The sequence below is a fragment of the Gambusia affinis genome, linkage group LG22, assembly GCF_019740435.1.
Source record: "Gambusia affinis linkage group LG22, SWU_Gaff_1.0, whole genome shotgun sequence".
Lineage (NCBI taxonomy): Eukaryota > Metazoa > Chordata > Actinopteri > Cyprinodontiformes > Poeciliidae > Gambusia > Gambusia affinis.
The window spans coordinates 12,787,893-12,813,910 of record NC_057889.1 but is presented as its reverse complement, the minus strand read 5'-3'; the positions used below and the strand labels follow the sequence as shown (position 1 = coordinate 12,813,910).

The 26,018-nt window shown below is 39.1% G+C and overlaps 1 protein-coding gene across 7 annotated transcripts; it reads left to right on the top strand.

Annotated features, from left to right (window-relative positions):
- Window positions 1-1,716: 1,716 nt before the first annotated feature.
- Window positions 1,717-25,981, top strand: map7b (microtubule-associated protein 7b). Of its 7 annotated transcripts, none has more exons than XM_044107476.1 (19): window positions 6,301-6,478; window positions 13,918-14,064; window positions 14,179-14,256; window positions 14,725-14,888; window positions 15,512-15,629; window positions 16,299-16,409; window positions 17,258-17,353; window positions 19,400-19,519; window positions 21,095-21,243; window positions 21,821-21,957; window positions 22,109-22,353; window positions 22,433-22,583; window positions 22,670-22,841; window positions 23,113-23,217; window positions 23,305-23,355; window positions 23,438-23,462; window positions 23,556-23,673; window positions 23,781-23,965; window positions 24,432-25,981. In XM_044107476.1, the coding sequence occupies exons 1-19, from the start codon at window positions 6,316-6,318 to the stop codon at window positions 24,440-24,442; spliced, it is 2,346 nt and encodes a 781-aa protein (XP_043963411.1). In that variant the 5' UTR covers window positions 6,301-6,315; the 3' UTR covers window positions 24,443-25,981. The 7 variants fall into 7 exon arrangements, 5 of the variants coding, with proteins under 5 accessions (XP_043963414.1, XP_043963411.1, XP_043963410.1 ...); XM_044107475.1 differs by having other exon boundaries at window positions 21,071-21,243; XM_044107479.1 differs by lacking the exons at window positions 6,301-6,478; window positions 17,258-17,353 and adding an exon at window positions 1,717-1,873.
- The last annotated feature ends 37 nt before the right edge of the window (window positions 25,982-26,018 follow it).

Here is a 26,018-nt window from a genome sequence, read left to right as displayed (position 1 = left end):
TCAATGAAGAACCCTAGCATTAATCAGGGGATCTGCATCCTCGGGTGGGAAATGTCTGGCAAGCAGTCCAACTCTAATTCAAGTCAAAGAAATATATATATATTTGTTTTTTAAGGGTCTTCTCTTTTAGTACATGGAATAAAAGTAAAATAAGCATTCTGTGGGTGATAAATATCAAGATTTATTTGTTTGGGGTCTTTTACTATATTTTTTTCCTCCAGTTAATGACAGGTGAATCAGCCTTTCATCAAAACATTTGAACACAGCCAGATTCATGAAACCTTGATCTCACCTTTTGCTTAACCAGTTTACAGAGTTAATCCTGTTCTGGGATTCTGAGAGATGAAATTTAAACAAATATAAAATAGGGGAAAAAAATAGACCGTACACAAAACCTGAGGAGCTGAAAGAAATGGGACGTCTGCATCTGGAGGGGATCTGTGTGAAACAACAGCTGGGGGGTTGACAGTCTCCGATCAAAACACTTGAAATAAAAACACAGGGGAGCTGAATGAGTACAGTCCTTTTTTATTCCTAGTCGTTTCCTCTCTGCATCTCCCACCCTGTCAGACAACATGTTTATCTGTCTGCCAGTATCCGCGTATATATCTACAGGCCAATCTCCTCCTTCCACTCCCCCATCTGAGAAATGGCCAAACAGCTGGTTGCCATGGCTCCAGATTTCTGTGCACCAATCAAATCCTGTTTTGCTGAGGGTAAAGAGAAGGGGCTACACCAGCACAGTCTGGTTAAAAAGCAGGGATATTAAGAGAGATTGGCGTGCATTCATCCAGGAACAGTAAAACATTTTGCCAATATTGCAGACTAAATTAACAGACACGTCCTTGTGATATTTGGGCCTCATTGTGTCTAATTGCAATGTGCCTTTGTTATGTCTTTGACATGTTTTGGACTGTAATGACCTCAAGCCTTTTTTCATATCTAAACAAAATCTGTACCATCTCCCTCCTGTGCTGTACGGATCGAATTTATGAAAGAACCTAAATAACAAAGATACCAAAGCAACAAAAGACACTGAATGTTGTTTTGATGAATGAAATGTTTCTAAATTGAGAACAGGGCTCCCTCTGCTGGTACTATCCCCAACTTAAATTGGAAACACTTGCATTATGGATTATTGAGGTTTACCGTCACAGGAAACTTTTCCTAATTTTGTAAAGTTACGACCACAAACAGTATGCTATGTATTTTGTTAGGAGCTCATACGACATGGGTTCAAACTCTTCCAACAGCCCATATCAAGAAGCACGCAGGTAAGGTGTGTTGACAACATGGCTGTTTTCGGCCTCTGAATCCGTGAATGTGGTTTGTTGGGTATCATCTGTGTGTATCACAACTGAAACAAACTGAAATTTAACATGATTTTCCCATGTTAAATTCGAATTGTTTTCTGAAATCCCTCCTACTAGTCACCAGATGGCGCCCTTATACATTGTGCGTTTAATCCAGAACTATTTCACCTGGCCCTTTCTCGTATAAAAATGTCTGCAAACCCCTTAAAGATCATGTGCCATTTTTCTTCATTTACAGTAAATCGGGTACACGTCTCACCAATCCAAGTGTCAGAAATCGTATAAGCGCAATAACATAAATAATTTCAAATGTTTTTCTCTGCAGAAAGGAAAATTGTAATGGTTTTTATGTGTATTTATTATTTCTAAGAAGCACAATTTTTCTTGGTGGGGTAGAGTTGGAATGATGAGCCCGTACCTGTCAGTGGGAGGGGCCCCAGTCACCGCAGCCCTGTGTAGGGATCAGGTCCCTCTGGTTCCTGCTGCTGATCCCTCTCAGCTGACGTCAGGAGAAATGGCGGAGCAGGATGGCAGCGACACCTCTCCTCCGGAGTCCCAAGGTGAGCTCTAATGCCGAGGCGACTCTTAACTCCTATAAATAATTTTAACTTGCAGACATTCCGTCTGAGCTGTGACGCGGCGCTCACTTGAGCCCCTCTGGTGGTTTTCCCCTCGTTGATTTAAACTCTAATTTATAAACAAACTCGGGTTCCCCACCGGTCCGTCACGGGAATGGGATTATCTGTCAACCAACTCACCCAACCGGTTGCTTTACTTTAGTTTTGCTTGACTTTACCTCGAGCCTCTTCTCTTCACACCACTCTTTAGTTGTTCATTTGTCTTTGCTGTTGAACGACATTGTGAGCTCCTCCTGACAAACACCTGTTGCTGACATTTTGTCAGCTGGTCTCCGTCAGTGCTTCTTCCCTCGATGTGTGACAGGTGGATTAATGGATAAACGAAGGTTTGTTATTCTGGAGATTTGACGTAGAAAAAAAACAACAACTTTAAATTTGGCTTATTGATAAACTTACCGCCGTCTGAGAAATGAAACGAAATTGTTCCTTAGACCGGTGTAACTATTTTTCTTTTAACATCTATTAGTAGCATTGCAGCAAAAGATTAATCAAAGTATAAATAATTGCTGGTGTGAGGGAATTTTAGTTTATAAGAAAGAAGTTCTGTTAAACGTTTATCTCTTAATAAACTTTTTCCCCCACATGTAGCCACACCCCTCAGTGTAATAGGGATTGAGCAGGTGCTTGTCATCTATTGTTAGTGTACTACCTACTGTGACTCCATGACTGGGATTTGTCATTGTTCTTTCTTCCGTAGTGTGTTGGGTCATGACTTTTTCTGTTTGGACAGATTTACAAATGAAAATTAGCGTGTCATTTTACAGCATGAATCACTTTCAGTCATTTTCTATTTTTAACTATTAGTGCAGCATTTTGGCAACAAAAATAAACACGTCAAACATATAAATTGAGAAATATGAGGAGTTAAAACGAATAAGGGGCAATAAATCAAGGAGTCTTATCTTTTCTTTTGTAAATTTTGCTGTTTTGTTTATATGCTGGCCATTATGATCTTAAATTTATGTGAAAGTATAGGTGCTACTTGTATTCCTAACCTTTTATTCACAGACAGTGTTAATCTGTCTGTGAATAAAATGATTTGCTGTTTTTGGTTATTACAAATAATGTCCAATTAAGTAGGCATGAACTGGTTTCCTGTATCGAGGAATACCAGGTTTTAAAATGTTATGGTTCCTGGATTACTAAATGTCTCAACGCGGTGGTCACTATATTTTGTCTTTGCATACAAGAAAAAAAAGTGTCTCTCAATATTTTTGGCTGCAAAGACCCCGATACCCTGACAGTGATGCTTTGAAAGAAACAAAAGCATGCAGGTGGCAGCATCATGCTTTGGAGATGTCCCCAATCACTCTAACTAAGGTGACATTATGTTATGAATCTAACAAATCTAACAAAACAATCTGTTTGTTAGATTGTTGTCTAGTTTTAGAATAATAAATGGTGTGCATATTATAAAAAATATGATAATTCATGCTTTGCTAATTTAGCAGAACAAGGAATATGTGTTTCAAAATAAATGAATTGGATTAGGACTAGTTGCATTTGTAAATATATGAGTCCATAAAGCTGTGGTATTTTTACCCAATCATTGTACCATGAAAACTTCAGACTGCCTCATACCCACTGAATTGTAGCAACAACACGTTTTTACTCTGAATCCAGCCCTAAAGCCTACGCTCTGACGCTATGAATGGGCATTCAGTGTTGGCTAAAGCATAATTAGTTTTAGTTCTAAAAGTCAATACATTAATACCAGGGAAGTGTAGTTTCTCCACTACACTTTCCTTTCTCCAGCACACCTGAAACATATTAATGGCCTTATTTCCTTCCATTAATATGATTAAGATTGTATGAATGATACAACTGAATGATGCTCTGATGAGAAAATTCAGCTATTTGATTCAAATGTGTTGGAGAGGAGGTGGATCTAAAAGTTGCAAGATAGAATTTAATTTCTGTGTTTGTTGTCTGTTGTTTTGTCTTTAAAGAATTTTTTGGGGCACTGTTGGCTTTTATTTGACAGTAATCAGACAGGGAGGGGGCAGAGAGAAGTGGGGAAAGACATGCAGCAAAGGGATCGAGGATGGGAGTTAAAATCGGGATGGCACGAGGTTTATAGCCTCCGTATGGAAAAGGAAAATGGGGCATAAGAAAATATTGGTTTTCGCTCTTTGTGTCTCTCCATCCTCCCTTTCTTCCTTAAAAACATACTTCCCTTTGCCCCTCCTTATTTCCTTCCTTCCTGGTGCTTTGCCTACCTGCCTTGTGCCCCAACACCTTTTCCTTTCTTCAATATATTCTTCTTTTGTCTTGTTTCTTTTGTTGTCCTTCCCTTTGCCCTACACCTTTTTTGTATCCATCCTTCCCTTCATCCTTCATTTGTCTCATTCCAACTTACTTGTGCTCTACCTTCTTTCCTTTCTTCCTTTACTGCCTTTCCTCTTTGCCTAAGTTCTTCTGTTCCTTTCTCCTCTTCATTTTACTCATTCAAGCCCTTCCTTCTTTCTTTCCTCCCTTGATCATAACACACTTCTTCCTTCTGTCCTTTTCTTTCCTCTTATTTCATTGTGTTAACCCTCTTTTCTTCCTTGTGTGCTTTCCTCTTTCTTTCATTTAGTACTTCCTGTCTTTCACTTTCTGGTTGCCTACTTATAATATATATTATATTCACTGTAGGAATATTTGATATAAGTTTTTGTTAACTGTAATATCCCAGTATCAATACATCCACTCTCAATAATGAACTTCATTTACCTTTTTCATGTAAAAATCCTATTCGTACTGGTGCTTCATTGCCACACTGAATATGAGTGAGAAGGGTGTGTTGCAGAGCCTATCACGTTAAAGTCAGGTGTAGGCTTACAGCGCTGCAGTGTCCTGTGGGGACAAAGATCAGATCGCTCGTCCATGATTGTGTTTGTGCAGCACATGCTCCCCGAGGAGATGAGGCTGCAACTATTGGCCTGAATTCCTTTATATTGTTATTACTGGAAAAAAAGTTTCTTTAAAGGAGATATTAAATGAATAGCCCCAATGACAAACTATTCATTAAGCATTTTGACTTCACAAATGTATAAAGTGTTCACAGTCATTAAAACTTTTCACATTTTGCCTTGTTATTGCTATAACATGTTAGTTTTATATATTATGATTGTATGTGAGTAGCAGCAAACTAGTGTGTAATTGTGAAGTAGAAAGAAAAGCAATGTTTTTTTTTGTTTTTTTTTTGAAAATGATGAATAAAAATCTGAAATAAAAAAAATACATGTAGACTGGGGAACCCCGAGTTAATACTTCTTAAAACCATCTTTGGTCAGTAGGATTGACAAAAACAACAACAAAAAACTTTTTTTAAAGTTTGCCTGCTTATTTGGTTGTTTGTTTGTGGGATAATATATCAGAAGCGGTTGGCACTCTGAGTTTTAGGGGAAGATAAAAGAACAGGTTGAATATAAACACATCAACTGAGCATAACTTGCTACCAGAAACCGGCCCATATAAAAATAATATGATTTTTCTTTAAATGGAGACGGTGGGTGGAGCCATAAACCATGTGCTCTCTGGACTCCTTCCAAAGCAATGGCTCCTGTACTGCATTATTTGACTTGGAGTGGGAGCATCAGCAACTGTGCTTCTTTGCTCTGACGTCCACCTGTCAAACTCCTACTTTTGCACTGTGTCACTGGTCCTTGTGCTGCTGTTGTCAGGGAAACCCATTACGTTGTGCCGGCTCACCTTCCACTACTGGAGCTGCACTGAATATTTTATCGACTCTCCTAACCTCTTTTTATCCTCCTCGTCCCTGTGTGCGCATATCTTTATGTAGTAGAAGGAATTGCTATGTGATGTAATTCTCCTGGCAGATTTGCAGATGAGATCTAGTGGGGGGACTATAAAGACGGGAGGTGGGGCTGTATGTGGAGACAGCAGATGCAGCATCCTCCTGAGGAGTGCGGGAGTCACTTGTGCGGTTCTTGCAGACCTCTGCGGAGCCACTCTTGTGGATTAAGTCTTCTTTTCTAAGCCACATCACCAGAGCTCATCCTCATCCTCACTCTCTCTGCTCGCTGGTCCTCTGAGCTGCTCTGTTTGTCTGCTTCCCATTCCTTCCTCTGCATTGCTCTGGGTTTATTCTTGACTCATCATTTTTGCCTTTCTCTGGCTGTCCTCAAAATTACTTTATTTTTGTATCATCTGAAAACCTTTTTAGATTTAAAGTAGCTTGTTTAAAATGGTTATTTATCTGTAAGACACCTACATCTTCCTGAAGAAGAGTGCTGCTAGGGGTGACCCTGACCTCCAAAGTCCTCTGGAACAGTTCACTATCTCCTATGGGTGGGGTGGGATGGGCAGAGCTCAGGTGAGTTAGCCTGGGGGCTCGAGCGGTTGCAACAGGGCAGGCGATGCCGGATAGGAAAGCAGGAGGAGGTGGAGGAAGTGGATCACCCAGAGACAAGTGGAAGCTGAGGAAGAGAGGCAGCCGGCTGACGATTCAACCGCTCTTTACCATCACTGAGGAAGAGGAGGTACAGAGACGGAGGGAGGCTGGCAGGAAAAAGAAACGAGGTATGAAGGAAAGTAGACTGACGGGTGTCCAATGTGACCATGCAAGTTTGAGTGTGCATTAATGTATCTAAATTGAGGGCATTATCTGGGACAAAGAGTTTATAATTGAACTGAGGAAACTGAGCATTCTCCAGAGAGTCGGAGCTGCAGATGCTCTGAAAATGTCAAGCACCAAAGATTTTTTTACTGTATGGCTCATTATATATTTATACTCAAAAGTAAAATATCTTGCTCCACTTTGCTTTATGGGGTTTGGATTAGCCTGCGCTTTGCAGACATTATTGGTGCACAGAGTCTGTGATGATGGACACTTTTGTTTGTGCAAGAAAGAAAATTAGCTGAGCCTGCAAGATTGGGTCAAGACAAGGACAGCAGAGATGAGAGCGGAGGTGCAGTGTGGTTCACACGTGTATGCGATGGCAATGCGTTTGTAAGCAAAGAGGTCTGTTAACACCCCAGCATACGACTGCAGTCGCAGCAGTAAGAAATGTGCAGTGCTGGGACTTTCTCTTAAAATTGGCAGGTCTTCAAAAGTTAAGTATTTCTGGTAATACTTTTTAGGAAGAGGTTGGAATTACAGCTTTTACCTGTTTCTGGTCATAAGATACCGCAACTGACAATAGCAGTGGCTGAGAACTAACACATCACCCTGAACATGATATTACCACTGTCAAACGTGGTGGTTGCAAAATTATTCTGTAGGGAGCCTTTTTTTAAAAAACAGCTTATAAGAAGATGAACTGAATTAAATGCATATCAACATTGGAAGAAAAACCTAAGAGACTGCAACTATTGGAGTTTCTAATAGATGAGTGCTGTCGCTCACACTCCATCAGGATGAACCTCAATCTATAGCCATTAGCCAGAGCTATAATGACAAATTTTAGATCTTAAATTTGAGTGTTGAGGTGCCCAAACCTACATTTGGTTAAGAATGTACAGCAAAACAGTTTACTTGTTTTTCACTGACTCCATGGGGAAAGGTTTCAGCAGACGTCTTTTCTTGTTACAACTATGAACGACTTTGCTTTCCCAATAAAATACACTGTAGTTTGAGGGTGAAACATGACAAAAATGTGTAAAAACACAAACTTTACATTTTTTTAATACATACTATGTGTTTTAACTGGACGGAATAGCTGAAAGTTTTGATTCATTGTATTTTGACTGTTTAACTTGCTTTGCAAATATTTTCCCAGAAAATTATCAGATGAAGTAATATCACCTTTAACTCGAGTCTCAAACATTGTGGACAGTTCAAAAGTATAATAAGGTAGCCTCTGAAAAATCTCTTGACAAAAGTAAGATGGCACACTTTCAGCCTGATTTTTGTTCTTGCATAAATATTGCTGTTTGTGAGGACCTAGCAGACATTCTTGCGCCCAGTGCAGGTTGGAGCACAAAATTCTAAAAACCTCTGTTGTTGCACCTTTCGTCCAGACCAGAATGCCCATTCCAGAGCTATAAAGGAATACTCTCAACCCTGCCCCCTTTTCCGCTCCGGTGTTTGGAGGTTACAGTTTGGCTTAGCATTAGCAGCAGCTAATCCTCTCAGGCTGCAGAGAAGGAAGGAGCTGCACACTGTGCCTGCCTGTTACCCACTGGCCTGGACAGCAGAGCATTAATCGCCAACTCTGACCATTTAATCTGACCGGCGATGAATGCAGATAGACTGGGGGTGGGGAGGGTGTGCAGACAGACAGACAACGAGCGTAGAAGGAGGGAGGGCCAGATTAAACAGTCACACTCTCGCTTATATCTCACGTTGTGTAGCACATATTCATGCAAAGCGCATAAACACATACACACATGCACACGCAGACAAAAGGATAGGGACTGGCGAGCGGTGACACCGTCTGACCTCGTTCAATTTCTAAATCTGATTTAGAAAAAGTGGGATGGAGGAGTTTTCCTTTTGGCTTCTACCTGGACTGTGGATTTTGTATTTGAGCTCAGATTCTGCCGGGAAGAATGTTTTCAGGAAGTAGGAACCCTGCTGCCGACCCTGTGATTGATCTAGTTGAAGTGGACAGACCAGGCAGGGTCAGAGGTCCCACATTTGGATTAATACATCTGACATTATGAACAACTCAGGTAAAACCTTGTGCTTTGACCATGTGGAGGCTCTGTATGAAATAAAATTTTATTGTTTATTTTGATCAAGCAATAGATTAAGATAAGAACTGTGGAAAAGAGGAGTGAAAGGGCATGAGATTGGGTTTTATTATGATCAGAAGTCAAAGATGATACTTTGTATCTTTTACTGTGCATTATGCTTTTAGTTCACTAAAATCTCATTACCATCTGGAGATTTTTGTACTTATATTCTGTACAGTATTATATTTTGGCAGGGGAAACAAAACTTTTATCTCCAAAAATTGAACACTTCATGAAATGAACAAATCTTCTATATGTACATGAATGCTGTCTGGCTAAAGTCATGTGCTATTTTAATTATTTTCAGATGATTATTATCACTGAAACCACAGACAAATATGAAGGGTGATAAATACAGTGGATTATCAGAAGAAAACAAAAGTAAAATTGGAGATGCACAGCAAAAATTTCCTTTTCACCACTTAACTTGTCAGTTTTAACATCTTCAATCACAAACCACAATCTTCCAGTTTCCGAGAAGCCCTCCCTTTTATGCTTTGTAATGTATTTCATTACTTAACCCACATAGTTCAATGTTTAAAAAAAAATGTTGGAAGCTTAAGAGCCGCATGACAGGTGGACCTGGTTATAGGACGCCTCTATTGTGAGCAGGTTCAATTACACTGCATAGCAGGTTTAATGTGTTTGCGAACGGTGTTAAACAGCAGGCGAGTGTGCACAAGCAAATAGACTGTGCGCTATCTGAGGTTTGTTGATTCAGTGGCCTCTGCAACAGAAGGATGCCTGTGAGATGCACAGAAAGGACATGGCTACGCTGAAAGCAAAGCAGATCAGTGGAGAGGTTATTTTTTAAAATATGCTATTTGTACCAAAAGTTTGATTTTATTATTATCATCACTTATTTGATATGATGTACCCATCACTTGTTTTTTGGTTATCCAAGATCGGGTTGCAGAGATAATGGCTCTCTCTTCCCAGTTACTCTGGCATGATTATTGGTTTTTCACTACATGGGTTTCATAAACTCCAAGTGAACGTTCAAATTTGAAGCAGAAATATAAGGCAGTGTTGGGATTGATGTTTAAATCTTTCATTTTAATGGACAATATTGCTTCATATTATGGGGATAAATTGGAAAATGACATTGCACAATATTGCAATGACCATATCATATCACTTCAGTATATAAAACATGGGAAAATAAAATAGAGCACAGAACAAATAGTATTTCTACACTCTAGTTTCTGTCTCTCTGTCTGAAATGTCCATTTATTCATCCACCGACTGATCTTTTTTCTTGCAGACTTTGTGTTTAAAGCCTAACTTTGCAGTAAATTCACTTAATTTAGTTTGTATTTTCACATAAACTTGTATTAAGAATTTAAGTATGTGAAAGTATGAAATTTTCTCAGGAATACATTGTGGGGATACACTATATGATTACTTATGTATCTTCTCTTTTTTTTCTTCCTGTTCAATAATCAGTCTATGAACTTTAACCAGTTGGTGACAAAATCAGGTTTGAACATTCAGAGCAGTGAATTATTTCAACTGGCTAAAGTATGTGCTGTTGGTGCATAATAGCTGAATTAATGGGACTAGGATGTCGCGTCAAAATCCTACGCTTAGTTTGTCTGAAGAAGACACTTTTGTAACTCATTAAATATGTATTTACCTCAACATAGTCTCATGTTTTGAGCATGTCCTTGTTCACATATATATTTGATAGCCTCTGTGTAGCTTTCTTTTGGACGATGCACACTGCTTCCGAACTTAGCTTTGTGCATTTCTTTTAACAATGGTAGAGTGGGGCATAAAGCACCTCACACTACTGAGCATCCTGTTCTGCATGCTGCACTCAAAATCCAGTTTATTTAAGCTTTCACTTCTTGGTGAATCCATTCACACAAACTCCTCTATATTGGTGTTAGTGTTTTCCAATCACTTTGAGATACTCTCAACTTGCTTTTTGTCTTCAAAGCTGGCCCTTGGCAAGTATAATTCCAGAGCTTTAATTTAGAACCTTAATACGTAACACTGTATTCAAAATCCAGTCTGAGAAACATGCTGCTTCTTTTGATCTTGTAAACCCCGCCACCCTTCTAGGTGTAGGGGCCAAACAAAGAATGTGTGGTCTCTTTTGGCACAATTGAACGGAAATTAGCACAGTGCATGAAGCATGAAAACTGAGGAAGCTTTTTGTCTTGGTTTACTGCAAAGCTAAAGGACCTACTGAAGTAGCCTAACCATTATGATAAGTAATTGTGGACTTTAACATTGACAACACTCAGCTCTTTCATACTGCAGCCTATTGTGTTGAGTTATATCTGAATTCTGCTGGCTAAGAATAAGGTGGCTCATTCCTGACATCTATTCAGGAGAAAGTCAAAGTAAGGATGCACCAATCAGGTGATCAGAGGCACACAATAAAAAATCAGCTACTACATCTTAGCTATATATGCTTTGATGGATCGTTTGAGATAATGCAATGCCTTCATTTGTGCTAGATTCAAAACTCTACCAAAGAACCTGTAGCATATTTTTCCATTTGATGTTTTAGCATCAGAATAGGTAGCTCAGACCTCAAAGGAAACTAGACATTGTCAATAAGAAAGGATCCAATCAGTTAGTTCAGACAAAACTAATGTTTTGCCCTCTCTTAAGTTACTCTATATCACAGACAGGTTTTTGGACATCTTGCTCCTCTTTAACTCTCTAGATATACATTTAATAAATTTCTCACTAGGACAAGGCCTTTTAGGACAGACTCTAAAATGAGATGAACAGGTTTTATCTCATCTGATTCCGACCTTACCTGGATGAATTGTGGGACTAAAGAGCTGGGGAAAGTTGGCTATGAGGGAACATATTTGAATGGGACATTGAACGAGGTTTATTCAAAGCTTTGGGAATCAAAACAAGTTGCCAGTTGTGGTGGAGTGCTGCACACCCCCCCCCCTACTTGATCTCAGAAACTCAAATCTATATTTTCTTGCACAATTTTTTAATGTCATGCCAAACTCATAATGATAAACTTCTAGACAAATATCAAGTTAAATATTGAACTCCGGGAAATGATCCTTTCCTTTTTGAACTGATCTTTTATTTGAGGAAACTGATTTTCATGTGCGAACAAAGTCCTGGTTCTGCCTTTCTTGTTCTAACAATAGTCATTATGACCACATCTACCTGAGGCAATGCAGACCTGTGAATGCTTGTGTACACACCTCTGCAGCTGCCCTAAACACGGTGACATACAATACTCAGTCATCTGTGACCTGATGTCTTTTCTCGACTCTTTGTAAGTTTGTGTAAAACTCTAAGCCTGGTGTGGGTGGAGTCAGCGACGTCAGATGCATGAAAGTACACAAGAAATTGAGAATTAGGTGTTTTAATTTTTCTCTAACCTTAGACACCGGTGGAGTCAAATATGAAATCTGTACTTTGCTCCTCTTTTGCATTGTGGGTAGTTACTAAACTAGCTGTGATGTTGCTGAAAAGATAGGAAGCTTACATGAATGTTGAAGTGTATTATTTTATTTGGGCTTGAAGGAATTGAATGAATTGTGACATTTGCCTCTTCCACACAAATTTCTGTTTTATTATTCTAGTTATATTTGTACATAACTCTGTTTTTGTCATCTCAATTTACTAATGACACTAATATTATAACTCAAAGGGTTTTAGTGCTTTTATTTAAAATGTATTGTAGCCCATTTTAAATAAAGCTTTGTTTCCAAATGGCTAAAATTGAGAGCTAAGTCATCCTGGAGCCAATAGAATCAATAATCAATAGCTCAGCTCTATGAGAAGTGAACATTGGTGATAACAAAAACAAAATATGAATATCCATCCATTTTCTGTTCACCCTTGTCCCTAATGGGGTCAGGAGGTGCTGGTGTCCATCTCCAGCTACGTTCCGGGGGAGAGGCGGGGTTCACCTTGGACAGGTCACCAGTCTGTCGCAGAAAATATGAATATAAATGGGGGGGTTTTCCTACAAGGAGACCGTAAATATGTAACAGAAACCACAGGCACACTCTTAGTCTGCTTTTATTCTCACAGTTCATAAGATGTGCTTGTTTTAAGAAATCTTAGATTTATTGCTGCAAGCATGTTCCAAACATATAAACACACCTCTCTTTTGTTTGGACATTTGCACTATAATGCAGCTACAGTATGGCTTAGGTGTATTAGAATACAGCATGCATGGAGTTTTCATGCTCTCATGTAAACTCCATGCAGAAAGACCCCAAGTAGGAATTTGAATGCCGGACCTTTCTTTCCTTTTATTTTGGTTTCAAAAGTATGCATATCTCATAATGAACATGAAGATTTGGGGGGGGGGGGGTGCATTCTGTAATATACATTAACAATTGGAATTGGTAGATTAGACCTCAGTGAAAATTAGAAATTGTCCAAGAAAAGCTAAGTACATCTCTATTTAAGAGAGATATTTTATTGAGACTTTTGACTTTAGTCTTCAGGATTATGACATGTATGTCTCTACTATTGTACTATGATAATTCACAACTCATGAAATCTGATTAAAGATTTCATCTGATTCCGACCTTACCTGGATGAATTGTGGGACTAAAGAGCTGGGGAAAGTTGGCTATGAGGGAACATATTAATGATTAGTTAAGCAAATTCCAATTGGACAAGTTCACTACCATTACAGTAAGATCACTGAAATGAGCTTTGACTACTGACAAGTAAATAATACTGCAACTAGTCACATTAAAAAGAAAGTTCTAGGAGTTATGGAAGTTTATATGGTATGATTTTAAATACTTTGCAAAGTAAAACATTATTTAGAGAAAATCTTTTTTTTTTTTACAATTTAAGTAATTTAACAGTTGCGTAAAGAGTAGATCATTTCTAAGTTGAAACTTTAGATCAGATATTTAGATGTTTTTCTCAAATGTGCTTAGTGAGAACCATTACACAGGAAACACCCATTACTAACTCAACAGTGTAATGAACCAGAAAATCCTGTCATTCTGGTCCTTTCAAAAGTAAAAACACTATTGAAATCTTATTAAATCACTTCAGTACCTACACTACAGGGATGCAGTTACTGTTATAATAAATCTCAAATTTAGGGTCTGATGAAAAACCTCATCCTGTAGGAATAATGCTGACTGTAGTTTGGAGGTAAAACTTCTTTGCCTGGGGTGGTTTCTCATTTTTCCATGTTGGACCAATTAATCTCCTCTTGTGACTTTCTGTTTTCATGGCCCTGATGTATCCTAGCTTTTTTTTTTTTCCATCTCAGTCTTTTTGCTCAGTGTTTGATGCCAATCTGTTTTTCTTCTCAGCATCTTACTCCCAGTATAGGTCTGAGGATTGTCGAGGGTCTTCAGCCTCTGGGCAGACCTACTCCCCCACTGGGACACCTATACCCCCTCCCGTTCCTAATCGGACCACCAGCAAAAATACAAGTAGTTATGCTGCTACCAAAACAGGTAACTCATTTAGAATAAATGCCTTTTACTGAAAGAAACCTGCCAGTTTCTCCTGGTTTTTTTTACCCCTCTAAAAGGAAGACTTGCTAATAGTACTAGTAAACTGTGCTGCAGACTCGTTGCTCATTAACAAGATTGATGAGAGACAGAGGCTGGCCCGTGAGCGCAGGGAGGAGCGGGAGAAACAGAATGGTGAGCACTCTTTATTTTCATGTGTTCAAAGGCATTCAGAGGGAAATTGATGTTTTAAGGCAACTTAAAGTGAATCTGTGGCTGTTCTTCTTTATTCTCTCCTGACATTTTGTGGCTGAACTTGGTTGGCAGCTGTGAAGTGCCGGTTTCCCTGGATGTTACATAAAATCCAGGGTGAACCCAGGCATCCAGTTGCCATGGATTCTACCTTATATAATACAGCAGTCCATCAGGCAGGTCTTAGGAAGGCTGAAAAGTCAAAAAGCTGTTTGTTACACGTGCTGATCATGTTTTACATAAGTCAAAGATCTGACTTCATATAAGCATTTACTCTGTGCTGGAACTTACAGCATTCTCACAGGAAGTGCAGTTGACTCTTCTCCTTGTTGATATGTGCATGCATGCGTATGTGTGTGAATTTAATTATGCAAGTCAAATTCCGACTTGTCTGTGCGTACGTGCATGCAGTTGCCAAGGAGGCCCAGTGGCAGGCGCGCGAGGAGAGAGCGAGGCAGCACTATGAGAAACAGTTGGAGGAGAGGAAGAAAAAACTGGAAGAGCAGCGGATAAAAGAGGAGAAAAGAAGGGCCGCTGTGGAGGAGAAGCGAAGGCAAAAACAAGAGGAGGACCGGGTATACATCTGTTTGGGTTTTGTATGCTTGACAAGCCTCATCTGAGAATAATAAAAGATAAATAAGAGTGGCAACCAATATGGAGGGCTCATAAGTTATAAAAAACTGCAATGTTATGAATATTTTTTGACACCACATCCCATCTGTTTGGATAAAATAAGTTCAAATAATATACTTTCATCCATTAATTATGTAGACTTGCTTGACCTTGTAGGATTATATTGGGGAATTCAAATATGGTAAGAAAAAAATGTCTGAAAATTGTCCTTTTGAAAGTTTTCTGGCATTTATCAAATATAAATAATTTTGGTTACTCTAACTTACCTAAAACAAGACAAGTATGAGACAGAATATGTTTGTATCTTTTTATTTGGCGTATTTAATCTTCTGACTTCAACTGTACAGACTGGGCTTCAAGTTTTTTTGTTTCAGCAATGCTCCACATACATGTTGATGCTGAAATTTAAACTGTAACACTTTTCACAGGGGTTTTTATTACTCACACTCACCCCTACAAAAACACTTTCTTCTCTACCACAGAGACTGAAGAGATTATATTGAGCTTGTTCAAAGCCTAAGAAGTTGCCACATTGAGTATTTTGTCTTTGTTCTTGTGACTGAAGGTGCGTCATGAGGCAGTGATACGCCGCACGCTGGAGCGGAGCCAGAAAACCAAGCCGAAGCAAAACCGCTGGTCCTGGGGAGGAGCGCTGCACACCAACACTCCAAGCATACCAGCTGGTACTACTGAAGCACATTCATACCCACAAAGGCCCAGTACAAACACATCAAGTCTGCCACAGAAATCACAAATTTTCCAGCCGCCTCAGCTTGTCAGAATTGTTCTGCCATGTTTATTTTTGCACTTTTCAGGTTCACTGCCTTCTGTTGTTACTGCTTACTCACACCCTTCTCCGCCTTCCCTGTCTTTCTCTCTTTCATTCTCGTGTTCAACTTCTCTCTGACTCATTCCCTCCTCTATCTCGTCTTTGCTCTTTCTTGGTTCAGGTTTTGTGGAGTCTGCTTTCCTCTGTCCACTCGACCTTGCTGGACTGGAGCACATGCAAAGTGCTTTCAGTTTCTACCGCAGATACGGATTGACGTCCCACTGTGAATATTATAGCTCTGTGTCTGTTAGCTGGCTAGTTTTAGAGCACTAGTACTAGTACACATGTAGACTGATGTGGGCGACATTGTTAGTATTTGGTTAGCAGCACATCACGTTACCCACAGTCGTATTGCAAAGACACAATATTTCCATTTAGCACTAATTTATTTATTCTTTAGGAGTTGGTAGTTTTCCAGTTCTAACCTAACTTAATGAATGTATAGAAACTTAAAGCCTGCTGGGTCAGGTCTCACTTCCTTTTGTTTTCTGTCATTAATTTATTTTTCCCATTTTGATTCTAGATGCTGACAGAAGGTCGGTGTCCACCGTGAATTTATCCAAACACACGGATCCCATCATTACCAAGCGCCTCTCCTCCTCGTCTGCCACACTCCTGCACTCGCCAGACAGAGGTAATGGAAATAATAACATGCACATGTCACCTCCTTATATCTTTACTTCCTTTTTATTTATTATTTATTATTTTAATTCCTTTCACACTTGTTCATGTTGGGATGTTCCATAAGACTTGTAGCTGAGAGTTGGAGTCTGCTTAATCTTTTTTGTGAAGGTTAATAAGAATATTTGGCTTGCTGTTAGTGTACAGAAATTATGATGGGAATTGGAATTTGCTGAGTGTTACTTTGTCAAAGTTAGGATAGATTCATTCGGCACAAAGTTTTTTTTAAATTTTTTTAAAATATATTTTCATTTATCTCAGGCCATGTACACAAACAGCTGGATCTTTATAAAAACAAATATCCCTTCCACATTGTTTTCAAAAATAATATTGTACAGATGGGATTGGTAACAGTGTATTGGAATGTAAAGTTAAAACCCAAGACAATGTCGATTGGGAATTGTGTCAAAGCAAGTTTGTAGAAATATTTGTGCAGTATTTGTCACAGGCTGTAATGCGTGAGACCATAAATTCCCATTTTTCTATGTAAACACACAAACAGAGTTTTCTCAAATCTCTTTGGTTTGCACTTTCATAAATAACCTTTTTTTAGAGGTATTAGGCTGAGTTTTGTGTGGATGAAAGACCAAAACATGCAAAAATTTATTTATTTTCCCAGATACACGTGCCTCTGATAGTTGTTTACAGTAGCACCATAGTTTTTGGAATGGGTGGGTAATATTGATTGTGTTGTCTAATGTTTGGGGGTGTTTCTTGAAATGTTTATTGTTTTTGAAGTATCTTTTCTTGTGCAAAGTTTGAAACATCATGTATCCTTTGATGTTTATATGTTGCTGACAGGCTTACAGATGAGAACAGCTTCCACCCCTGTAATAAGCAAAGCTCAGTCCAAACCCCGCCTACATCGGGGGAAGACCACGCAGCACAAAAACACAGGTTTCATTAAGGGCACTTTTGACTTCTTATGTTATGATGCACAGAGCAGAAAAGATCATGGGCTGAAACCTGCGAATGAAAGTAAAAAGAATAGTTTTCCTTTAAATTTAAACAATGGACGTCTGCATTCTGATTTGAAGATTGTGCTTAAATTACAACTCACAACAGTTCACTATATTATGAATGAGCACATGCTTACACTGGAGTATTTAATCTCTAGGATTGGGCTCCAACGTAACCCTTTTCTATAATCCTTTGTAGGATAATCTTGTTTTTTTATGGGAATAATATATGTGTCATGGCTAAAAAATGTTCTATTTTATCAAGCTTGTTTACTTGTTAATTCCATTTAAAATTTTCTTCAATACCTCGAATGCTCTTCCAAAAAAAAAGAAAACAACTAGGCATAATTAAAAATTATATATGTACTATAATTGTTTAACCATACATTGAGCATTCATTCCTTCAGTTTTCAGCTTATTGTTCTTTTACTTGCATACTTATGAAAAGTATTTTCCCCATTACATTACTTATAATGTACTTCATATTTTATATAGCTAAGCAAATTTCATATCAATCAAAGATAAACTGAGCAAATATAAAAGCAATTTTTTATGTGGTAACTCATTTATTAAGGACAAAAGTTGTCAAAACCAACCTGCCTGACTTATAGAATCAAGAAATTACTGAAATACACAACAGGTCAATAAGATCTAAGAGACAAGTTATGCCCCAATCTAAATAAATTTAAAGATTGATATACCTTTATATCTATCAGCCTAAAAAGGGGGATAATAGTAAAAGCCAACAGGAGGCCAGACTACCAAAATTGTTCCAACAGCACATCATTGACTTACCTTGGAGGTCATAAAAGAAATTAAAACATCTGCAAGCCCATCTTGCTTCAGTCTGAGAAAATGACAATGACTTGCAAAGAAGAAAGAAATTAGGCAAAAATAGAACCTTTGGAGAAAGTGAAAACCAACTATGTCCAAATAACTCAAAATAATTAACTTCCCAAAGAACGTTTTGGGAAAATAGTTTATGGACTGATGGAACAAGATCGTGATCGGGAGCGCATCAGCAAGTCCACTGTTAAGATTTTGAAGTGGCTTAGATACACTTCAGATTTAATCCTGTTTATGCAAGGCTTAAACAGGATTAAATCCTGAAGCTGTGTCGAGATGTTAAACACGTTCTTACAATTCTGAAAACAGTGGCTCAAAATTCCTCCATTTATTACCAACACGCAATGACAGTTTTTGCCTCCCAGGTGGGCAGAACCATTATAGCGGTCAATTTCTTTTTCACATAGGGACAGGTTGGTTTGTCAAAATTTTTTTCCTAAAATTTGAGTTCTCTTCAGGTGTTCACTCTGAGTACAAATTTAAATTTGTCTTATTTTTTCCTTAATAAATTAAGTCGTGTTCTAAAAACTGAATTTTGCCTTTACTCGGGTTATCTTTGTCTGACATTGAAATGTGACTAATCTATTGAAGTGTGCCAAGACAATGCAAACCAAAAGAACTCTGGGGTGAAAGTACTTTTTCAGAGCATTGAATAAGGTCCAAGCCTGCCCTGCCGCACTGCATGTTTCGCCTGTTGTTGTGTTAAAGTGGGTAAACAGATTATCATGAACTTCATTTATATGTGTGTTCCCAGTGAGCAGTCGGGGAGTTATGGTCAGATATTTAAACTGCTTGTATAAAATCCTGGGAAGTCTGGTTTTGTAATTTGATGCTGCTTTATGATATTTTATGCTGCATCCTTCTGTTATTGCTCCCCTGCTCTCATCTTGCCTTTTGTGTGCAGTTCACTTCAAGGTTTTTCCTTCCACTGATAATGACCATTTTAATGCATGCAATGGGGTGTCCATGGTTTAAACTTGACTTCTGTTCACCTTTCACTTTGGATAAGTAAAGGGAAGATGTGCTAGGCCTGCGAATGGTTTATAATCTGCTATGACTGACTGCTTGGGCTGATAAGTGGGTGGGTAGTAGTTTTAGCTGTTACCAAAGCTCAGGTGTTACATGCGTCTGTGTTCAGGACTCCGCCGCCTTCCGCTGACGCCATGGGAGAGCAGCATGGTGAACCGACTACAGCAGCCAACACACTCATACCTGGCCCGGAGCTGTAGCGCCATGAGCTTGTCTGGAGAACAGTCAGGTAACACACAGTCCAGTCCGTGGTTCTTTCATTCTGGGGCGTTTGGTTATCCTAAATTTGATGAAAGACTTTTTGCAATCACTCATAAATTTCCACCTGTACAGTAGAAATAAGTAATGATATTTCTATAGAGTCTCTTGACCTCGAGGGTTTTCAATGTTAATAAGATTTGAGTGGACTTAAAGCATTACACTGTACCAAATTGCCTTTACCAGCCTGTATCAGGCACCCGAAGCTCACTGTTGGTCACCCCACACACACACACACACACACACACACACACACGTAAACAAACACGCACTGAAGCAGACCGCAAGATCCTGGTGTCTAAGCTGTTTAGGAAGTATTTACCCATCAACAGCACTGGCTGCTCCTCCTGTCTTCATAGCAAAATGTTTGCAAGGTTACTTTGTGAACTTTGTACAACTTTGCATTGTAGTTTTACAGTAATCGTAAATAATTTTTAATACATGTTTTTTTTTATTATTATTTATGTTGAAAACTACAAATTTCATTAAAAAATATGAAATAAAATGAAGCTCCATAAAAGGTTGAAGACAGTGATTCTAAACTCGGGTTCACCAAATAGCTTGATCTAGTGTTAATCCATTCAGTCTATGCCCAGACACAGTAGACTATTGGACTTCATGTGTGGGTAGTTTTCTCAAAAGCCTTGCATTTCAGAACAGAGCAAGCTTGAAAAGGATTGGGCATTGGCCACCAAGCAGTCACCATGGATGTGGGTTGTTTACCAAACAATAGATTTTTTTTTTCTTTTTTTTTTTTTTTTGGTGAGGAACATTTTACGTAGCCAAGTATGTCTTTTTTTTCTTACAAATTTATGTATGTGCATTGTACCAATTTTAATAGGAAATAAATATATCCAATAGTGAGATCAATTAGAAAAGTTCATAAGAGTACACATTTAACTACTACATGCTCTGGGTTCTCCATATGCATGTGGTAAAGTTCCTTGTTTTTGTAAGAAAGGAGGTACTAAGGAAAATATGTTTGGAAGTTATGGGCTAATTGGGAAGTCTTCACCTCTGTTCACCTGCAGACTTAAACAAAGTTAATTCTGTCTATTTTTCACGTTGTTCTTTGGCCTGACATTAGACACAATGTGTAAATGTGCACTTTAGCTTTTTGTCCATGTTGTAGTTTGTGCACATTTTCTATGTTTGGTGTTGTGTGTAATGTGTAATACTGACTAGGTTGTCCTGATTGAATAATAAACTAAATATGTTTCCCTCTGCGGTGTGTTTCTTGTGTTAGGTAATGTCTGTATATATGTTGCGCTTCTAATCTGTAGCACTAACAGCTTCTTTCTCACCTTTTCATTTCTTTAACCCCATGTTTGACCTCCCTAAATGCATGGCTTTATTCATACCTACCTTCCTTTACACTTCCACCTTTCCTTCTGAACTTTATTTTTATGCACCGTTTTGCCAAATCTTTCCTGGTGTCCCACAAATTCTCACACTGCTCTAAATCATACCTGCTCCAAAACACTCCAACGCTCCCCTCCCACCTTGTGCATCATCACTGTAGCCATGCCTGTGTGTCCTCGCTCAGTTTCCTGCCACCCCATGGGCGCCATATCATTCAAGACCCTGCAGGCCCAAGCACTCCCTCACTGTCGCAGCCAGGACAGGAACCTGAGCAGAGAGAAAGCTTTGCCGGCCTCCGGCACCACTCGTCGGAGGACCACAGGAACTACGCAGGTATGGAAGGAATAATTCCTGGCACAAATGTTTTTCAAACGGTCACAGATTCTCAGTTGGAATCAGGTCTGAATTTTGACAGGCCTGTCATAACACACGGGAAGGTTTTGATATAAATTATTTGATAGTTGCTTTGTACAGTTTGGGTCTCTGAAAAGAGCATCTTGCCAGCATAATGCTGCCACCATCTTACGTCATCACAGGGATGTGTCAGACCTCTTGGACGCTTCTTTAAACGTTTCTTTTCTCTCCTGTCCATTTAGATGGATAGATCCATTTTATTTGAGGGTATGAGAGTTAAGGAGGTTGAATAAATATATGTATGTCACAGACTTCTGTATTTGTGGAAAACCTGAAAACCATGCGTCATTTCCTTCTGCCTCCCAATGATGGTCTACTTTGTTTTTGCCACAACGTTTTCATTTGGTATGCAACTACCCCAAACTTTTAATTTCATGCTGTATAAGACATAATTACTTTAGCATGGGATTGTACCAGTTTGCTTAGATACTGAGGGAACAAAAAGCAAACAAAGAAATGTATGTTAATATTTTTTTATCATTGCATCTTTAAAAAGCATAAGGACCGTGACAACGTCAGGAAGTCTTGGAGCAACTTGTCCCTTCCACTGGCTCCTGTTCTGACGTTACCTCCCAATAAGTCAATTTCTTTAGGCAAAAAGTCCAACAAAGCAACACCACCCTCTGCTGGCAGGTAGATGAATCTATTGTTCTCTCCAAAACAAATATGAAGCTTGAATAATGAAATTTATCGAATAATATAACTTTATTCAATAAAGCTTGAATAAAGTTCTTGTTTTGACCTTATCTTCTAATATAACATTTTAATTCTCGTTTGCTCACAGACCTCCACAGAAGACACTGGGACGTCCTCCAACTCCAAAGCTGCTTAAATCTCCAGTTTCAGATGATCCCGGAAACCTTCGTCCTGTCAGGATCACACCTGAGCACTCTCAACCCTCAACGCCAACAGCAGCTCCAAAGGAAGAAGAAGAAGAGGAAAAAGGGAAGATTTTCAGTCCTCCTCAACCCAGACCTCAGCCACTGGGTGAGAATAAACCCCAGAGTGAGGCACCAGCTGAACTCAACGGTCAGTCAGAAAGACACAGAAGCAAATCATCTCTGGAAGGATGTGTTTTTTTCAACAATTATTTTATGATGTTTTCTAGAGTCTACAAGCAGTCCTCCAACTCAGAAACCTTCTGCTGGTACCACAGATCCAGAGGAGGCCAGTCGGATCCTGGCCGAAAAACGGCGGCTGGCCCGGGAGCAGAGGGAGAGAGAGGAGGAGGAGCGGAGGCATCAAGAGGAGCAAGCGAGGTACGGAGGCCCTTTGAGGACATCCGGTGGTGTCACCAATGCTGTAGGTTGACTTGCATCAACGTCATTTGTTTCTCTCCGCTCAGATTAGCGAAGGAGGAGATGGCCCGCCGTAAAGCGGAAGAGCGAGTGAAGAGAGAAGAGGAGGCCCAGCGTCTGGCAGAGGAGAAGAGAAAGCAGGAGGAGGAGGAGAGAAAGGCTTCAGAGGAGGAGAGGCTTCAGAGGGAGAGAGAAGAGGCAGAGAGACTCCAGAAACAGGTCAAAGGACACAGCAAACATTTTTTTTTGTTTTGGTTCCATGATTATAAGTACTTTTATATGTATGAAAAGACAAGATTTATTTTATCAGAAAATATATATATTCCTTATGATCAATTAATATATTTTACACAAAAATGTTATGTCATGACCTACATAGTAATTGGTATACTAAAGTTTTTTCCCAAAACATTAAATGTCACAATTGCAGTAAGATTTACTTGAATTTAGCTGAGCTCTGTCTCAATGCTTGTCTCTGTGTTTGGATTAGAAAGAGGAGGAGGAGTCTCGATTGAGGGAGGAGGCAGAGCGACTGAGGCAGGAGAGGGAGAAGCACTTTCAGAAGGAAGAAGCAGAACGATTGGAGAGAAAAAAGGTGACATCTTCAAACACTGATAAATAATCCATCCAAAGATCATCTATGTTTTTGAATTAAATTTTCTCCTTTCTTCACCTCCTGCAGCGTCTTGAGGAGATCATGAAGAGAACCAGACGCTCAGACACATCAGATAAGGTAAAAGCACATATTGGTTAAAAAACGAAAACACGCCTAAGACACCTTTGAAAATGTTTATTCTCATTTCCCTCATCTCCAGAAAGTCAGGACCGGAGACAGCGCAGGTAACACGATACACCTCTCTTCTCCCAAAAATGCCTCTCCTCAGTTGTTAAAGTGAAGGATGCTACTGATAGCTGCTGTTCTTGTTCCATCAGTGAGCGCTGGTTCTCCTGCAGCACCTGCAGCCACCGTGCCTCAGACAAACAGCAACAGTCACCAACCTGACCTCAGCCCACAACCCAGCACCACTCCTCTGAGCCGCCCTGACCAGAGGTGGTGTAAACAAATCACACCGCTTTGTTTCTGTCCTCTTTAATTACAGTGCTAATGGCAATTTAAAAAATAAAAATAAAAAATTTCTTCCACTCTGTTTTTGACAGGGAGAACGGGGAGTTCGAAGAGGTGATCTCGCTGCCTTCACATTCCAGGTTGTCTCCACCCGAAGGAGAGGAGCAGCAGGAGACGGAGGAAGAGGAGAGTAAAGTTTCTGTCGTAGCCTTCATGGAGAACGGTCTTCTAAAGCCTCTGAGTGCAGCTGAAGATATATCAGCCCAGCAGGGACCAGGTCAGTAAGACTTACATCGCATATCTATTGTCTTATTATACTACCTTCAGTTGGATATGTGTCATGTTATGTGTACACTCAACCTCACAATAGAAATATGTGAATGTTGGTGCTTGTGGATAATTCCTAGCAGACAAGTTCAACAAAAATTACACCGGTTTTTATATGGTTTTCCTACACAAATGTTGCACTCATCCAATATAACTGTAGGTGGTATTAGTTCATGTTGTCGGTTACAAAGTGCATTAAACTATGAATATTCAAGATAACTTGTACAAGAAACAGATGACAAAATTGGACTGTAAATGTATTGTCCAGGACTGTTCAATTGTAGATGTGTGTGTACGGGAAACACTTGCTCTTTCAAAAGAAATTTACTTTATTCCTTCATATTTTTAGGTCAGTGAGTGTTATTCCATTTATTTATTTACTCTGATTCGTTTGCCTTTTCTTTTTTGAAATTCAGATGTAGCCTGATGCTGCTTTGGAACGTGACGACTCCACAGCCACAAAGACAGGAGAAGCTCGGAAGGAGGCAGAGAATCATGGAGCTATAAAGACTGAACCAAAGGAGAGATTAGCAGCACCATATTTATATTCTCTTTCTCCTGTGGGCAAAAACGCCATTGACATGTCCCAAAACCGGTGTCTCCAAAGAACTCCAAGAAAAAAAAAGACATCCGTTCCAAGAGAAGTGTCTTTTCCTTTAGGAAACTCAGGCAAAGAGCAAATTTTCTCGGTGACAGTTGGTCATATCTTCTTGTTCCCGCCCACTTCTCCGACGCCCCAAAATCACAATACAATTTCCACTCATGAGATTGAGTGAAGAAAAATTTATTAATTTTGTAAACTGAGATTACCTTTTAAGTTTCCAACCATGATACTTGAAGCGTTTTTGTTGTAGTTGTTCTTTAACCAAATTTTCAACGTTGGCAATGTGAAGGAAAAAAGACTCTGATGCAGTTTTTGTGTCGCTTCAGCATTTTTGGTTGAATCAGTACAAAAGTGATGGTATGAAAGCACTACGTTATATAGAGAATACCTGGAAATGTCACATAATGCAATGTATTCTGTCTACAGTGTTTAAAACTAGAGATTTTAAGATTAAGGCCAGGGTGATTGAGTATTACAAACTTTGTTTAGGTAATTATTAAAAGAAGATTCTGGTTTTTTTAGGCAACAGAGAAATGGGGCATAAACTTCAGATTTCTGTTTAGCTTTATTTAATTGCTGTACAGACAAAATGTGATTCTTCTAGTTGCCTACGTCCTTTTTTTTTTTTCTTCGGAAATTTGCTTTGAGTTGAAGCCAATTTGTTTACCCTTTTTATAGTTAAAACAGTCAAAGCTGTATCCCACAACTTGCCCCAGAGTACTGGAAGAGTTTTACTTTTTCTTTAGCTGGGCTGTTAGAAGCAGAATTTTATTCGGCCTAATACGGCTCAAAATGACTTGAAATAATTTACATCTGATACTGAATAAAACAAATGAATAATTTTCATGAATTAATGCTGCTAATTGTGAAGTTGTGTTGCCTTGCTGCTTTGCAGTTGTGTAGGGCAACATTGTTTCTACACTGAGTTGAAGGTGAATCTGCATTCCTGAGTTTTGGCATTCGCAGCCAAACTCTCTCCTATGTCTTCCTTTTGATGCAAACATCTGAAGCCAGATTAAATGCTCTGTCCCCACTGTAAGCAGCTTCTCATACATTTTTCACTCAGCCTTTGCTGCTACGCTTTCCAGCTAGGAAAGCGTAGCATCAATACGTACTAGTTGTGAGCACGAGGTTTCTATCAGCTGTTAACATTATGGAGGATACCTACGTTTGTAAAATGTACCAAGTGGAAATTTTCTGAAAGACCATAAAGATTTGAAAGCAAACATATCCTTTAAGGACAGTGGATGGGAAGAATTTTTTGAACCATTGTATTACTGAAGTCTATAATTATTACATCCCTATTTGTTGGAAAATTAGAAATTTTGGAACTGATTAAATATTCACTCTGGTTATCCTGGACATACTTTTTTGTTTACTTCTTAGAGCAAAAGAGTCA